The 14,503-nt window shown below is 40.2% G+C and overlaps 1 protein-coding gene across 9 annotated transcripts in view; it reads right to left on the reverse strand.

The window, feature by feature from the left end:
- Positions 1–1,982: 1,982 nt before the first annotated feature.
- The window catches only part of LOC149026531 (putative LRR receptor-like serine/threonine-protein kinase At1g06840), a 40,185-nt gene continuing 27,664 nt past the window's right edge, over positions 1,983–14,503 (reverse strand). For 3 of the 9 annotated variants that reach the window (XM_089153966.1, XM_089153962.1, XM_089153972.1), the window contains 3 exons: positions 14,088–14,338; positions 3,799–3,933; positions 1,987–2,980 (listed from right to left, as the gene is read on the reverse strand). In XM_089153966.1, the coding sequence (XP_089010092.1) occupies positions 2,627–2,980; positions 3,799–3,933; positions 14,088–14,338 (740 nt within the window). In that variant the 3' untranslated portion in view covers positions 1,987–2,626. Of the gene's footprint in view, positions 2,981–3,798; positions 3,934–9,353; positions 9,416–14,087; positions 14,339–14,503 lie in introns of those variants that run through there. The other 6 variants (XM_089153951.1, XM_089153955.1, XM_089153974.1 and 3 more) reach the window with 4 other exon arrangements.

Raw genomic sequence — 14,503 nt, forward strand, 5'->3', positions numbered from 1 at the left:
AATCCAACTTTTGACTAATGCTTCTCCCTCCACTTCTTTAATGCGGGTAGTTGGAGACTTGGAGCACTTGAGAGTGAGAGACACGAAAAGCGCCAGCACCACAAATCCCAACGGTTAGCTTTCAGCGTTTAAATACGTTTGTTGTCGTTGTGGGCCAGTGGGTCCAAATTAAATAAGGGCAACTCCTGTGATGGGCTTGGGCTAATGAAACTTATAAAACTTGGGCCGAAAAACCAGGCTTCCTGTCTATTGACATTCTAAATAATTAAACCCTAAAAGTTTTGGAAACGCGGAATCGGCCAGAACCCGCTCCCAGATTAAAAAACTCACCGATTTTAGGGATCTTTAGCATGAATCGGTAAAAATTGAAATTTTATCACAACTTATCCTAGATCTGAATCAGCACATTCACCGATTTTAAATAACTCTAAATATATAATAATCTTTTTCATGTGATCAAAGCGGTTGTTCAATTGACAACGATTAATACCTCTTAATAAAGAGGTCATGAGTAGAGTACAACTCTTTTTAATAGTATTTTTTTTTAATAATATTTCTAAGGACAAATTTAAATATGTAATCGAGATATGTCTAAGCTACCTGGATGAACTGCAAAACCGAAGAAGCCAAAACAAATCCTTTGTTTTATCTTGAATATGTTTTCTTTTACTTCAACTTGGGATGATTATCAAATACAATTTATTCTAAGTCCACGTAAAATAAAGTCAATGATCAATGAGTTGTCATTGTCTAATCCTTTAAAACCCAATATGGATATTAGAATAAAAGAAAATGCTTCGTCCATATCACTGGAGATAATTGTATTTTATGTGGTATTTTTAATTAGTGGCGGTCGTCATCATGATTAATAAAATAGTTCAATAACCCCCAAGAAGTAAGAACTCTTGGCTTTACTCTCTTTTGTTAAATCCCAAGTTATTGCTAGATATTTTGACAAGATCTAATTTATGTTTGATAATGACTCTTCATATATTTTGCATTACGCTAAACTTGATTCACAACTTTTGACCTTTACTGAGGAAACTGATATCCTCTTATAATACATTTCTTCTTCCATTAGAAAATCAATTCAATGACTATGATGTAGCCATAGAAGCCTTTTCTCACACACCCATTTTAGTGAAAAAATTTCACGTTAATTAAGTTCAAAAAATTTTGGGGAGTGGGTGGATCAAAAGTATCAATAAAAATATTATTAAGAAATTTATGATCATCGTGCCTACGTTAGTACGTGTTCACGTTCACACCATAATAGACATTTGACCTAAAAAAAGATATAATAAATTGAGAGATGGAAAATTTTCTTTATGGGCCATCGCAGATGATGTGATTTATAATATTTTCTTCTCCACGATAGAGATGTAATGTCACTTGTCTTCCTTCAAAACCTGAGATGTAGATTGTCTTTGTATCCATATTGACTCAGATTTTCCTAATCACCATGCAAGGATATTTATTATAATTTATTTGATTGATAAAACCCAATTCATCTAGTAGAGGTAGGTAGGTGATCCTTTTTTATTTATTTAAAGGTTAAAAAAAGAAAGAAAAAAAAAAGGGTAGATGATTTTTATTTTATTTTTTTGCGCAAAACCCGAAATAGGTAAGTGATCCTATTTACCCAACAAGATGAAGTACCTTCATTTTGATAGATTACACTCTCATGCTTCTATATACCTGATTGACCAATTTGAACGGGCATTTGATCACTTTTTGAAGGAAGAATAATGATGAGAAAATTCCATATAAAAAAAAAATATAGAAGATAGTAAAAATGAAGAGTAGTAATTCATAATTTGATCACGTTAATTCTTTTTTTTTTTTTTTTTTTACTGAAGAGTAGTTGCACCTGCTGGGTCCTCTTCATGACTTCCATGTCATGATGAGTGGATTGGAGGGAGGGGGCTGGGGCTGAGGCCTTCTTTAGGTAATGGCAATTTAGAAAATTTCCCTCCTTCAGGGGAAAACATGTCAATTTAGGTGTAGATCATGTTGAGACTGGTCACAAAATCATATCATTCCAGTAGAACATTAATACTGGATCAATGGATCATTCATTCGTTCACATTTGATTCATGTCACGTGTTCCTTTAAACCAACAATAAGTAAACATAGAAAATTAACAGCAAAAACTTTTAACTTCCAAACATTTTACATAAATAAAGCAAAAAAACACAAATTAAGTCAACTCTATGTAAATGAATTATGATACAAATTTGACAAGCCACTAATCCAGGTCATGACTTCTATATCCAATGGCAACAATCACCACATCAAGCTATCCACATGACAAAAGAGTACTGGCCATGTAGGGGGATCCCTATCTTGACTGTCATTACTGTATATGAGTTCTGCCAACCATTTGACAACAAGAATGGGCTGAGCACCCCTTTTGTCATCTGATGTAATGAGCTACTGACTTCTCCCCTTTTGTCATCATACAAAAAAAAAAAATCAATACCAATTAGGTTCATTTGGTATCTGAAAAAAGCTTTGGAGGTCAACCTTAAAACAATGGACTAGAAAAGAAACTCTTTTATTCTTTTGATGCTAGGTTAACCCTTAGAAGGAATCTCCAATCCTCTATATCCTAGCTCCTAGGTAGTCACCTAGATCTAATGGTTGAAAATACTTCACCAATGATGTCCCCGCTATAAATATCTGATGATGATACAAAAGGGTTCTTCATTTCTTCCAAGTTGGGAGATGATGGAGGATTCACCAACTTCCAGGAATTAGAGCCCATAGATACTGATGTAGTGGCATCTTCTCCAGGCATCATATGTATTATATCTTCAATTTCTCTGACCACATCTGCTATTGAAGGTCGAACATAAGGCTCATCTTGGCAACACTTGAGGGCCAGTTTTGCAAATTTCTCAGCACATTCAGGAGGATAAGATCCCATGAGATCATCTATGACCGAGAATATCATACCCGACCGGTAAGCCATGTTCACCTGGTAAAAAGTTCAACATTGGACAAACCTTAATCCACAAAACATCAAAAGGTTGGTTCAGGAGCAATATAAATTCTGAATAGACCAGTAGCATGAGATAAGAAATGAGCAACATACAGAACACAAAAGGCACATTTTTGTGGAAAGCTAGGTTGTAACTTTAACCGTGCAAACATATCTGTGATATGTAATGGGCATAAAAGTTCTCATTCATCGCACAAATGGACCTTACCATGTATACACACAAGAAAAGATGAAATCCTACCAACTATAAAGAAAGACTACACAGGACCTAACCATGTATAGATGCAGGAAAAGATGAGATCCTGCCAACTATAAAGAAAAACTACTCAGGACCTTACCATGTATAGATGCAGGAAAACATGAGATCCTACCAACTATAAAGAGGACTGCATAATCTTTCTTTATAGTAAATTGTAAGCGATCATCGTCAAGCACCAAATCAATAATTTGCAACAGAAAGATTGCAACTGACCCTGTAGCAGGTACCAAATTTAGATGATATCTAAACAGAAGGAACAATGTGAGAAGCTGGACTACCACTCTTTTTGGATAGCCAAGAGATGTCTAAGGTGTAAACCAATTGCAGAAACAAGCCTATGTATCTAACTTTTTGAACAAATTTCTAGTTGATGCTTCCAGATTCCAACATGAGGTCATAGGATGGTGGCTCTTGCATCCTGAGCATTAGCAGCATATTTTGCTGAGTTTCTGTTACATAATTTGCAGTATAATACTCCCATGACCCCATCTAAAGATTCACCCTTGCAAATAAGAGTACAATTACAAGCAAGTACCTCTCGAACAATGTATTTACTGTGGGAGATTGGCTGCATTCCTGTCAAGAGCTCTAGATATACAACACCAAGGCTATAAACATCACTCTTGTCAGTCAATTTGAGAGTAAGGAAGTATTCTGGATCGAGGTAGCCCTGCAAGGAAGTGTGCAAATATTATTGAATTTGGCATCATACATCCAACTAAAATTTGGTTCAAATACTTGAATTTTATGATTTTCAAAGCTTTAATCTAACTGAAAAGCTTACGCTGAAAGGAATTCTCAGTTTTTGCACACTTGATTACAAGTTTCCATTTTTCCAGAAAGAAATTTAACTTCAATTATCGCCAGTGCCTCTGAAGAATTGAATTGCTTATACATATTCCTGAGTTGAGTACCTTGACCATATTATCTTCACCTCTAACTAAAATTCATGCTCAAACCAATTGATATATACATTACTTGGGCCAGTTACGCATGCATAAATGTGTGTCTTGTGCAACTCAGAGCTCATACGACATTTATCACCCTGTAAAGTATGACCAGAAACTTGTAGTTTCACAGCCACATTCAACGTTTGTACTCTGATATTTTTTAAACAGCCTCAACAGTTTGATGAAAAAGATAGTCATCTCCAAAAAATTACAGGAGAGCATTTTCAAGATAATAACTTTCAACTCAAACTGATAAAAGGTAGACAGAACCATGAAAGACCACCATTCTACCAACAAAAACTTTTGAATTAGCCGCCCACCCCCACCCCCCCCCCCCCCCCCAAAAAAAAAAAAGAAAAAGAAAAGAAGCATTTTATCATATCTTAAATGTTAACCATTTATCATGTTCAAATAAGATTTCTCCTTTTTTACAATTTAGGATGTTGGCTCCATTTTGGTGGACTCTGACCACCACAAAAATTAAAAGCTAACCTAAAACTAATTTTTGTGTCATATTTCGATTAAATTTCATCTATAGATTTTGAATTGCCAGTTCGCAGCCAGGATGACAGTCACTGATATTAAGTAGGATTTTGTTAGAGCCTTCAATATTTCCCTATTGATCTCTTACCGATAGCTATGAACTCAACACAATAATTTCAGCAGAATGATATTCAGGTAACAGTCAGATTCATTGAGCTTTCTTGAATGGATATAGCTGATGAATACAGACAGATTATACTACTGATTAACACTTCTGAAAATAAGATAAAACTAAAGATAACTCAGATAAGCTAGAGCAGCTGAAGGCTACCTAATCTCCCCAGAGGTTTCCCTCTCCTCAAGCACTTGCTTGTGTTTTCTTTCTTACCCCCCTCACTCCCTTCTCGCTCCTTACATAAACCCTCTATTCTAACAAACTCCTGCATATAACCAACTCTTGCACAATCAGCCAATCTTCCTTTGCCACCTGGATAATTCTTTCTGCTCCTCTGTTTTCAGCAGGTTAGTGGTTGCTGTCCAATTGGATGCTGCCACCTGTCTTCTCTTCATTTGGATTCCCTGCAGCAGCTGTAGGTGGTATTGTGTACTCCCTCTTATTCTTTCGCTTGTACACCTTGGTAATTAGGGGCCTCTCAACACTCCCTCCCTTCAGTTTCACCTTGTCCTCAAGGTGGAAATCTGGAAACTGGTTATGCAATTCGAGGAAGTCCTCCCAAGTGTTTTCACAGCTAGGTAGATGCTTCCAATTGATCAGTACTTCAAGTGCTCCTCGAGGTGAACAGAGAATGTCTAATAATTCTTCTGGGGTGAGTTGGAGTTCTCCATCTTCAACTAAACATGCTGGTAGTGGCTGAGTGGTGATGTTAAGCCCTACTACTTTCTTCAGCTGTGAAACATGAAAGACCGGATGAACTTTGGAGCCAAGTGGGAGTGTCAACTTGTAAGCAACAGGGCCTATTTGAGCTGCAATAGGATATGGGCCATAGTAACGATGGCTGAGCTTCTCATTAGGGCGCTTGGCGAGTTTCTTGAAGCGGTATGGCTGTAGTTTAAGAAAAACTTCCTCTCCCACTTGGTAAGTGACATCCCTTCGGTGTAGATTAGTAGAGGAGCGCATGCAGTCTTGAGCCACACGCAAATTGGTCTTCAACTCATCAAGGATGCTATCTCGTGTACGTAGGAGAACATCGACTTCTTCCACCTTGGAGCAATTCCCTTCCCACTTAAGCAAAGGTGGGGGTGCTTGGCCATATACAGCTTGGAAGGGGGTTGTTTTGGTGGCTGAATGATAAGTAGTATTGTACCAATACTTCGCCCAAAAAAGCCAAGTAGTCCAGTCTTTCGGTTGCCGAGCACAAAAACAGCAGAAGTATATTTCTAACCCACGGTTGACCACTTCCGTTTGTGGATGATAAGTGCTGCTGAACTTAAGATTAGTACCTGCTAATTTGAAAAGCTCCTTCTAAAAGCTACTCATGAAAACCTGATCCCTATCAGACACAATTGACTTGGGGTATCCGTGAAGTCTCACTACCTCCCTGCTGAAAATCATAGCTACATCCCTGGCTGTATAAGGATGTGTAATGGCAATGAAGTGTCCATACTTTAATAGTCTATCTACCACCACAAGTATAGTGTCCCCCCCTCGGGTTTTGGGCAATCCACCAATGAAATCGAGGCTGATGTCTTCCCACACTTGGTCGGGAATGGGAAGAGGCTGAAGTAACCCTGCTGGTTTCATAGCAAGATGCTTGCTCCGTTGACATACATCGCAGCTGGCTACAAACTCCTTCACAATCCTCTTCATGCCTGTCCAATATACTACTGCCGCCAATCTCTTGTAGGTGCGAAAATACCTTGAGTGTCCTCCGAAGGGAGTATAATGGAATTCAGCCAGCAACTTAGGGATTAAACTGGAGTTTTCAGGAATGACCAGGCGTCCCTTATAAAACAATGTCCCCTTTTTCAGCTTGTAGTCTGGAAATGCTGTAGAGCCACTGACTATGGAGTGCATCACCTTTCTATATCGCTTGGACTGCTGAATTTCGCCCTCTAGACTTTCATCTTCCTCCCAAATGGCTGCTGATAAGCTTGAGAGACGTGGTGTGCCTTCCATTTGTCGGGATAAGGCGTCTGCTGCCTTGTTTTCACATCCCGGTCAATAAATGATCTCGAAATCATAACCCAACAGCTTCATAATCCACTTTTGCTGATCTTCAGCAACTAATTGTTCTCCGTTGGTCCGTGCGAACTTTGAAATGCCTTCCCAATAAATAATGACACCATTTTTGAATGGCTAATACCACAGCCATCAACTCTTTTTCATAGACTGATTTGGCACGGGCCCGTTGGGACAAAGCTTTACTCCAAAAAGCTATGGGATGCCTCTCTTGCATGAGGACAGCTCCTAATCCCACTCCGAAAGCATCGATTTCTACTACAAACTCCTTTGAAAAGTCAGGCATTTGCAAGCACAGGTACCCTGGTCATCGTTGCCTTCAATGCTTCAAAGGCGTCCGCAGCTTTATCGTCCGAGTGAAATGCATCTTTCTTCAACAGATTGGTGAGAGGTGTTGCAATTTTCCCATAGTCTGGAACAAAACGTCGATAGTACCCCGTTAAACCAAGAAATCCTCTAAGAGCTCGGATGTTCTTCGGTAATGGCCATTCTAACATGCAAAGTATTTTTTGTGGGTCTGCTGCCACACCATCTGCTGAAATTACATGTCCCAAGTAGTCCAAAGTAGTCACGGCAAACGAACACTTCTTCTTGTTCACCACCAAGCAATGATGTTTCAAGAGGTTAAAGACCAACCGAAGGTGATCTAAATGGTCCTCCATTGATCTACTATACACCAATATGTCGTCAAAAAACACTAACACTAACTTTCTTAAGTGTTCGCGAAATACCTCGTTCATCAATGCTTGAAAAGTGGCTGGTGCATTTGAGAGCCCAAAGGGCATTACGAGAAACTCGTAATGTCCGTCATGTCTTCGGAAAGCCGTTTTCTCCTCGTCACCTTCAACAATCTTGATTTGGTGATAACCCGACTTGAGGTCGAACTTGCTAAATACTTGTGCTCCTCCAAGCTCGTCAAGCAGTTCATCTATTGCTGGTATGGGAAACTTATCTTGGCACTGTCAATTTGTTAAGTGCTCGATAGTCGACACAAAACCTCCAACCACCGTCTTTTTTTCGCACCAATAATACCGGACTTGAATAGGGACTAATACTTGCACGTATTATTCCCGCAGCCAGCATCTCACTGACTAATCGTTCCACTTCATTTTTTTGTGCATGGGGGTAATGATAGGGCCTAAGATTCGGTGGGTTGCTGCCTTCGATCAGCCTGATCGAGTGGTCATAGGGCCTTCGAGGTGGAAGTGCTTTGGGTTCGGCGAACAGAGATTCAAATTCATCTACTAATTGTTGCACCTGTTCGTTGTAATTAACAAAGCCCTGTACATCTGCCATCATCAATTTTAACCAAAAACCCTCTCCTTCTTTCTGAACCATCTTCCAAAGCTTTGGTAGTGTCATCTCCAACCTGAGTAACGCCGGATCTCCCTTCAACTTTACCTGCTGATCCTCCCATTTGAATTGCAGAGTCTAAAGTTTCCAGCTGCTCTAAATGTCACCCAAGGAGGAAAGCCATTCCACCCCTAAAATTACGCCAACCCCGCCAAGCTCAAACGGTAACAGTTCTTGTACAAATTTCGCGTCTCCAATGAAAATGGTGACATCGCGGCATACTCCCTATCCCTGTACATTCTTACTGTCGCCTAACGTTACCTGGAATTTTTTCTTTCCCTCGACCTTCAATCCAATCTCCCGTACCATTTTCTGTGAAATAAAGTTATGTGTTGCACCGCAGTTGACTAGTAACACCACAGGGACCCCTTCAATTGTACCTCTCTTAGCTTCAGCGTGCGAGGTGAATCTAGCCCTGCTAGAGAGCTGTATGATAGCTTGGTTTCCGTCAACGAAATGGGAGGTCCTTCCTCGCCTTCGAGCGATGCTACTATTATTGCCTCTGTTTCTCCTTGTGCCTCCTCTTCGTGGAGAAGCATAACTTTCAGTTGTTTCGAAGGGGATTGGTGACCACGGGAATATGGGCCATCACATCTAAAGCATAAGCCCTTATCCATCTTGTTCTTCATTTCTTCGGGAGTCAACCATCAAGGTTTGCTGCTACCGCCTAAAGAAGTTGCAAGATTGCTCTTTAAAGACGATGAAGATACTTGGTTGGTTTGCCCTAGGTTCGGTTGGGTAGTTGTGGTTGAACCAGCATCGGTCTGTTTCATTGGACCGATTTGATTGGGCCACGGCCCATTTGAATTTGTTCTATTCACAGCTACCGCTTGTTGGGCCGTGGGTTGTCCCCATCCAATAATGGGCTGGATTATGGGCGTAGTTTTCGGCCCACCTACTGTCACGACCCCAGTTTCCACAGGCTTGGTGGGGCCCACATCATGTACATTCCACTAGGGCACGTGACAGCTCCTCTTCATTAACACCTCTTTATAATAAATAAAAACAAAATGCTAGACAAAACATTTTTCCCGGCAAAAGAATATATATCCGCACAGTCCAGTTATACAAACATCAAATGTAACGAAAGGAATATGAGATTACATCTTCAACTTTAAAGGCATTGATAGATGGCAACACCTTGTCTTTATCATGAATCTGAGTACCTGTCAACATTTACAATAATGAGCTTTGTGGCCCAGTAAGCAATAAAGGACAACCATGTAATTAAGTCAGGCAGTTCATCATGCATTAATGATCACATCAAAATCATATACCATCATACATTCCAATTTTTCCTTTCGTTTTTGTTTTCCTTTTCCATTATCCTTTTCCTTTACTTGCATTTCTGTTATCTGACATTATAGTCTTGAGCCTAGGCAAATCCAGAGGATGCACATATCTCTTCACCACCGAAGTGGCTTCAGTCTCTTCACCACCGAAGTGGCTTTGTCTCTTCACCACCGAAGTGGCTTCAGTCTCTTCACCACCGAAGTGGCTTTGTCTCTTCACCACCGAAGTGGCTTCAGTCTCTTCACCACCGAAGTGGCTTCAGTCTCTTCACCACCGAAGTGGCTTTGTCTCTTCACCACCGAAGTGGCTTCAGTCTCTTCACCACCGAAGTGGCTTCTGTCTCTTCACCACCGAAGTGGCTTCAGTCTCTTCACCACCGAAGTGGCTTCTGTCTCTTCACCACCGAAGTGGCTTCTAGGCACAAGGCCTTGTACACCTCGTGGATTGCCATCGGCACAGATTCAATCTTTTCACTTTTCAGTATTGCTTCATGCCTTCCCATTTGGGTACATAAGTACCAGGACTTACAGAAGCCATTACATTTTATTCCTTTTTCTTTAACTCTTTTCATCTTCAATTCCAGTATTGCATTACCATGCTCTGCCCATTTCAATATACATTCAGTATCATATGAGTAAAGCTGGACACAATTCCATACAATTCAATCATTTAAACATGAGAGCATGATATCATTCAATCTCATCTGAACACAGTTCATGCAATTCCATCATTTAAACATGAGAGCCTGATAATTTACATTTAACATGCATAATCATTCTTTCAAATGCATAATTAACAGTTCAAGAATACTATCAACATTTCATTTCAAGCAGTTCAATCAAGTCATTGAGCTGTCATCCAATCCATGCATTTTTGCACAATACACAGAAACATATATCATGCACTTTCCATAAATTGCATCAACGAATACATAAAATAGCTTTTATGTTCTCATGTGCATGCTACATATCTATTAAAGGAAAACACCCACTTATCATACATAGGTTGATCAATATTACTTACCTGTCCTTGTTCCATGTGTGTGTGATTTGACCCTGGTTCTGATAAAATCCGCTTTCCCTCCGGTATTCCGAACAATTACTGGCTATTTCGAATACGCGGGAGCTAATAGGGAATTTTCCCCTTTTTATATTATTTTCTCTCTCCTCTTCTTTCTCTCTCCTCCCCACGGTTTTTTTCTCTTTCCTCTCTTGTCTTCCTCTTCTCTCTCCACTCCCTCTCTCTCCTCTTCTCCTCACTCCTCTTCTCCACGGCCTCTAATGGCTCCCGCCCTTTACTGGCTCTCCCTCCACTTATTCTCTACTCTTTCTCTCTCTCCTCTTCTTCCCACTCCTTCTCTCTCCTCTTCTCCACGTGCTCCTCTAAGGCCTTTAATGGCTTCCTTCCATATTCTCTTCTCTCCCTCCACTCCTTCTCTGCTCTTTCTCTCTCTCTCTTCTCTTCTCTTGCTTTTCTACTTCTTCTCTTCTGTGTGTCTTCTCCACTATGCAGCAACCATCACTCTTCCCCCCATTTAGTCGGTCCTCTAAGTCGGTTGTGGTATATATTATATATAATATATATAATATATATTATATATATATATAATATACATATAATATATATTTAATTATAGGACTAATGGGCTTTGTTATGGGCTTGTGGGCCTGCTGTAATATCTTATGCAGGGCCCACACTGAGGTGCTAATATTAGTACCTCTGGGTTTCGAAAATCATGCTGATCATTTCCTCGTTTTCAGTTCAGTCTAATTCCACTGCTGTGGGATCCACAAGCGATGTCTGACCTCAACCAAATGTCAATTGGATCTAGCATCATTTAAGCTATCCTTTAACTATACTCAAATCATTTAATTAAACCGTCAAATCAATTATCGAATCCGTTAATAATCTTAAAGACTGACACATTCACACACGATAATAAAATAATAATATAAAAAGATGCGGGGCATCACACCTCTTGCTTGGTTCTTGGCCTCGATAGCTTGGGCCAGGTCCATAATCTGGGTTAGCCCATTTGGCTGGAACAATTGGAGCTCAGCCCTAATCGCATCTTTTAACTCTGCGAGGAATGCTCCCTGAAGCCAGTCGTCTTCCCTAGCGCCGGTAGCAGCGACGAGAGTCTCAAAGTGACCTCGATACTCCACAACAATACGGGTTTGTCGAAGCTCCATAATCGCCTCTAGTGGTGATTTTGCTTGCGTCGAACCAAACCTCCTCGGCAACTCTTGCTTAAGTTCTACCCACGATTGGAGAGGGTTCTGCAGCTCTTTGAATTGTACCCAACCTAGCGTCGGTCCCTCAAAACAGATTAAAGCTGCCTGTAGCTTCTCTCCTTCGGTAAGACCTTGTAGCATAAAGTATCACTCAGCTCACGCCGTCCATCCATGAGGATCATCACCGTTGAAGATAGGTAACTCCAAGTATCTTGGGAAAAAATCGCATCGACCGACTGCTGTCATAGTCCGCCGCTGCTCTTGTACGAATACACTCTGGGTATCGTCTCTCATAGATGCGTGAATGGCTTCGTTTTCCCTATCCACGGTGATCTCTGGTGAGGTGTGATCTACTTCCACGAATTTCCCTTTTTGCAGGTATGTTCTTAACTCATTAACGAAAGTTGTATGGTTCTGTTCAACCCTATGTAGCTTGGAATCAATCATAGCTAATTGGTCTTGCAATTCTTTCACGCTAGCGTCCACAATCTCTACTCTCGACTCCATTCGGCTTCTTACCATCCCCTGGATGCAACGCGCTCTGATACCAGATTGTTAGAGCCTTCAATATTTCCCTATTGATCTCTTACCGATAGCTATGAACTCAACACAATAATTTCAGCAGAATGATATTCAGGTAACAGTCAGATTCATTGAGCTTTCTTGAATGGATATAGCTGATGAATACAGACAGATTATACTACTGATAAACACTTCTGAAAATAAGATAAAACTAAAGATAACTCAGATAAGCTAGAGCAGCAGAAGGCTACCTAATCTCCCCAGAGGTTTCCCTCTCCTCAAGCACTTGCTTGTGTCTTCCTTCTTACCCCCCTCACTCCCTTCTCGCTCCTTACATAAACCCTCTATTCTAACAAACTCCTGCGTATAACCAACTCTTGCACAATCAGCCAATCTTCCTTTGCCACCTGGATCATTCTTTCTGCTCCTCTGTTTTCAGCAGGTTAGTGGTTGCTGCCACCTGTCTTCTCTTCATTTGGATCCCCTGCAGCAGCTGTAGGTGGTATTGTGTACTCCCTCTTATTCTTTCACTTGTACACCTTGGTAATTAGGGGCCTATCAGATTTCAAAAGAGCCGATTTCTTCTGGAGCCTTTACAAGTTTAACCAGGTCATGAACTCAGCCGATCACCTAATTGAGAGTTATCATGCAAAAGATGAGATTTTGTTGTTGCATACAAATGATTTTTAGTAGGATGGCATTATGGACAATCTGCATACATGTAACATGTACGCTTGAACTAGAGAAGGAAAACAGTAATTAGTTTACTATGTTATGTCATCATCTGAAGGTATTCTAGTCATGTGTATGAACAGTGTATATGAGTCCCTTTTTCCTTGTTAGCAGATGTTTGTACCAGGATCCTCTCTACAGCAAGTCCAGCACCCAGAAGTGCCCAGGGCACCCCATTGCTGGGCTGGGCTGCACACTTCTGCTGGCCGAATGGGCACACACCAGAATATGCATGGCACAGTCCAGCCACTGGATGCCTCCCTTGGCTGCTGGGCTCCGCAGCCTCCCTTGGGGAGTATCCTGATCTGTTTACATCAATGATGTATTTAGCAATGTTGAAACTCAGAACATTCACTCACTTATTTTAAATAAATCTGACAGGTTATTGGGTGAAATTAATGGGCTAAAACTGATTGAATAAAATAAAATTATATTAAAGTGAAAGACAAGATACTTTGAGCCACTTTTGGCACGTTGAAGCCTCATGAAAATGGTCAAGTTTGTATCCTAGAAAATTTTAAAAAGTTTTGGTTCTAAACTAGTTGGAGCTATCCAGAAATAAATTTCAACATTAATTATAATGTCTAAATTTGTGTTGCTAAAGGTTTAATCATCCTTGTTCAAAGGTTCAACAATGTGGCATGTTAGGTTGTTGATAGGTCATTTAATTTGTTCAAAAGCAGTTAACAGCATCTATCAACCCCTTTTAATACGGGATGACTGGTGAACTGGTTCAATGGGTACATCCGGAAAGTTCTCAGAAGACTGGAAATTATTGAACTGAATCTTCATATATGAGCTTTCTTTCTCTATGTTGTTCTATTTATCTCCTCTACAAACTTTTGAACACTTTTCTGTATCGATTTATTAATAGTTAACTTCAACATTTATTAAATAAACGTGTTGGACATAAGCATTGAATTGACAAAGGACTGAAAAACCAATTCCAAAGTTGATTTCTCATTTTTGGGTCTGAACAGAAATGATTCAAGCTGTAACCAGCTTCACAGTTTTTAGTTGGAAACAACAACCAATGCAATCTGAGAATAGTGCTTACCGGAGTACCCCTCACAACGGTGGACACATGACCAGGTAAAATCCCTTTATCATCTGGAACAGGTGCAAGTTTTGAGAGTCCAAAATCCGCAACCTTTGCAGTAAATATGGAGTCCAGCAGTATATTGCTGGATTTGATGTCTCGGTGAAATATTGGCGGGCTGACTTCAGTATGGAGGTAGAGGATGCCCTTGGCTGAACCCAATGCAATACTTAACCTCATTGCAAAATTTAGAGGTTCTTTTGATTTATCTGTGTTATCACATAAAGATTATTAAGAGCAAGTTCAAAGACACATGGGGCATTATTTCTTACTAAACTAAGAACATTTAATCCTGTTATGGTCGACTGGTTTTTCTTTTCCCGGAAAAATAAAGAATTCATTACCCAAAGGAAAGAAACAGGGAGGAGGGGGAG

The sequence above is a fragment of the Hakea prostrata genome, chromosome 1, assembly GCF_041222555.1.
Source record: "Hakea prostrata isolate BN-2017 chromosome 1, UWA_Hpros_2, whole genome shotgun sequence".
Classification (NCBI taxonomy): Eukaryota; Viridiplantae; Streptophyta; class Magnoliopsida; order Proteales; family Proteaceae; genus Hakea; species Hakea prostrata.